This window comes from Saccopteryx leptura, chromosome X (genome assembly GCF_036850995.1).
Source record: "Saccopteryx leptura isolate mSacLep1 chromosome X, mSacLep1_pri_phased_curated, whole genome shotgun sequence".
Lineage (NCBI taxonomy): Eukaryota > Metazoa > Chordata > Mammalia > Chiroptera > Emballonuridae > Saccopteryx > Saccopteryx leptura.
The window spans coordinates 37,125,241-37,127,517 of NC_089516.1; the positions used below are offsets into that span (position 1 = coordinate 37,125,241).

General features: G+C 41.8%; 1 protein-coding gene across 1 annotated transcript; it reads left to right on the plus strand.

Moving 5' to 3' along the window:
• Positions 1-277: 277 nt before the first annotated feature.
• LOC136386304 (germ cell-less protein-like 2) lies at positions 278-1,780 on the plus strand. The gene has a single exon (XM_066357791.1). The coding sequence runs from the start codon at positions 278-280 to the stop codon at positions 1,778-1,780; it is 1,503 nt and encodes a 500-aa protein (XP_066213888.1).
• Positions 1,781-2,277: the final 497 nt, after the last annotated feature.

The following is a 2,277-nucleotide window of genomic DNA, read 5'->3' on the forward strand; positions in this document are numbered from 1 at the left end:
CCATTGCCCTTACAGAGAAACATTCTCAAGGATAGCCTGGAGGCTGGAGCCCTGCCAAAGGGGCCAGAACCCTGGGAAAACTGGAGGCAGGGGGCGGGGCCACATAGATAGAGGGGCGGGGCGAATGATAAAGATTCCAGGGCTGCTTCTGTGATGCTTAGAACTGTCAGAGGGTCCCAGAGAGACTAGTGCTTAGGCAGATGTGACAGGACACGGCAACACCATGGCAAGGAAGTCTTTGCAATAGTGTCCTTAGGGACTCTAAGGGACTTCATCTATGGGGTCCTTGGGCAGTCGGCTTCTGAGACGCAGGGAATCAGGCAGAGCGGATCCGTGTCAGCCAGGAGCTCAGGCAGGCACCAGTTATGGATCTGACAGCCATAAGCGAAGGCGCCGCAGTCCCTCCTTGGGCCCAGAGTCCGAGAATAGCCGCAGTCACCTAGACCCAGAAGACAATCTACAGCAACTGGTCAGCCGAAACCATCATAAAAAAGTTAAGCTCGCATCTGAATATGCTTACCAAACTTTATTTCTGAATGGGGAGAACAGTGATATTAAAATCCGCGCTCTGGGGAAAGAATGGTGTTTACATAAAATATTTTTATGTCAGTCAGGCTACTTTGCAACTATGTTGAGAGCTTCTGGGAATAAGTCTCAGGAAGATGTTATTGACCTGGAGATTAATGACCCTAACATAGATGTGGACTCCCTGCACTTGGCACTAGGCTCGTTGTACAATCATGATTATGTCTTCAGGGAGCCCCTTCAGATTCCAGGAGTTTTGGCGGCAGCATGTCTGCTTCAAGTAGAGGACTTACTTTATCAGTGTGATAAGAACATGAAGGAAACAATTAACGAGAAAACTGTATGTGGCTATTATGCAGCAGCAGAAACCTATGGGTTACAGTCTGTAAAGACAAGGTGCTTTGAATGGCTTCTTCACAATTTGATGACACATCCAAGTGTGGAACTTTTCAAGGAACTCAGTATAGATCTTATGAATCAGCTTATTTCTTCTTCGAATTTACTAGTAATGCAAAAGGAAATAGATGTGTATACCACAGTGAAAAAGTGGATGTTCCTTCGTCTTAACCCAACCTGGAACGGCACAACAAGTCAGCTTTTAGTGAATGCAAACAACTGGTTTTCCAGGCACAAAGAACATGTTGGTAACATCGCCTTCCTTGAAACCAAAAGAGGCATAGCATTTCAACCAGTGTTTAAAAACTTGAGGTTTCAGCATATCATCTGTGGCCAGGTCTCCATAAGAGTTATTGAGCGAGATGCTCTGATTCCTTCAGCATGGTTATCATTTATTTTTAAACATCAATGGTTTAACTGGCTTAGAGCAAAACTATGCAGGGAAATCTGGCCCCGCTATACCAACGAAAGAGAATTTGAAAAAGGTAGCATGAGGTGCGGGAAAATGATTGTCACAGATGGAGAATACGCCTGGAGGTGGTCAGTTAGCCACTTTTGCTTTCCCTTATGTGTTATCTTTACCAGGAATTATATAATTTTCAAGCAACATACTTTCACTCACTCAGGTGATGGTTCAGTTTGTTCATACCCTCTAAGAAATATTGCATTCAGACTCACTTTGGCTCATTTTGACTCTAGCGGAAACCTAAGTTTCAGCAAAACAACTGGTTATCAAATACTAACCTTTCAAAATGATGAGGAAAAAGTGGTAATGGAATTGGATGACACAGCTCTGAGCTTTCCTTGCTATATATTCTGTAACTTCCTGTTTATGCCATTAGAAAACCCAGAATATTGATCATCTTCTCAATACAGATATAGTCACATGTTGAAAACTCCTCATGTTTCGTTTCATCTAATAGCCCTACAGTTACACATGATAAAGGGGACGAATAACAGAAATGAAAACCTTTCAAATGTAGAAATGATCACAGAGGACTATCTTCATTTTACTTCTATGGGTTAAAGAACAAACAATTTAATTCCAATAAAAATCTGTGAAACCTATTGGTCGTCTATGCTGTCATCTCTTCTCATGTATCAGCAACAGAAAAGCTCCAAATGGGAATAAGAGACATTTCCAAGGAATAACAAATACCTTAAAATTGACATAAATTCTTACCCTAATATCAAAATAAAATATAGAATTGTCTTCCTTGCTGAAATTGTTGTGCAAACGTGGCTTTGATTGTAGCCATAGTACAGGAGAGAGTTGGCATGAGGTGAAACTGGAGATTAGGGATTCTTTTGGACTCTGTAATGTATAGTTTTAAATAGCCAGACAATCTCAGGTTT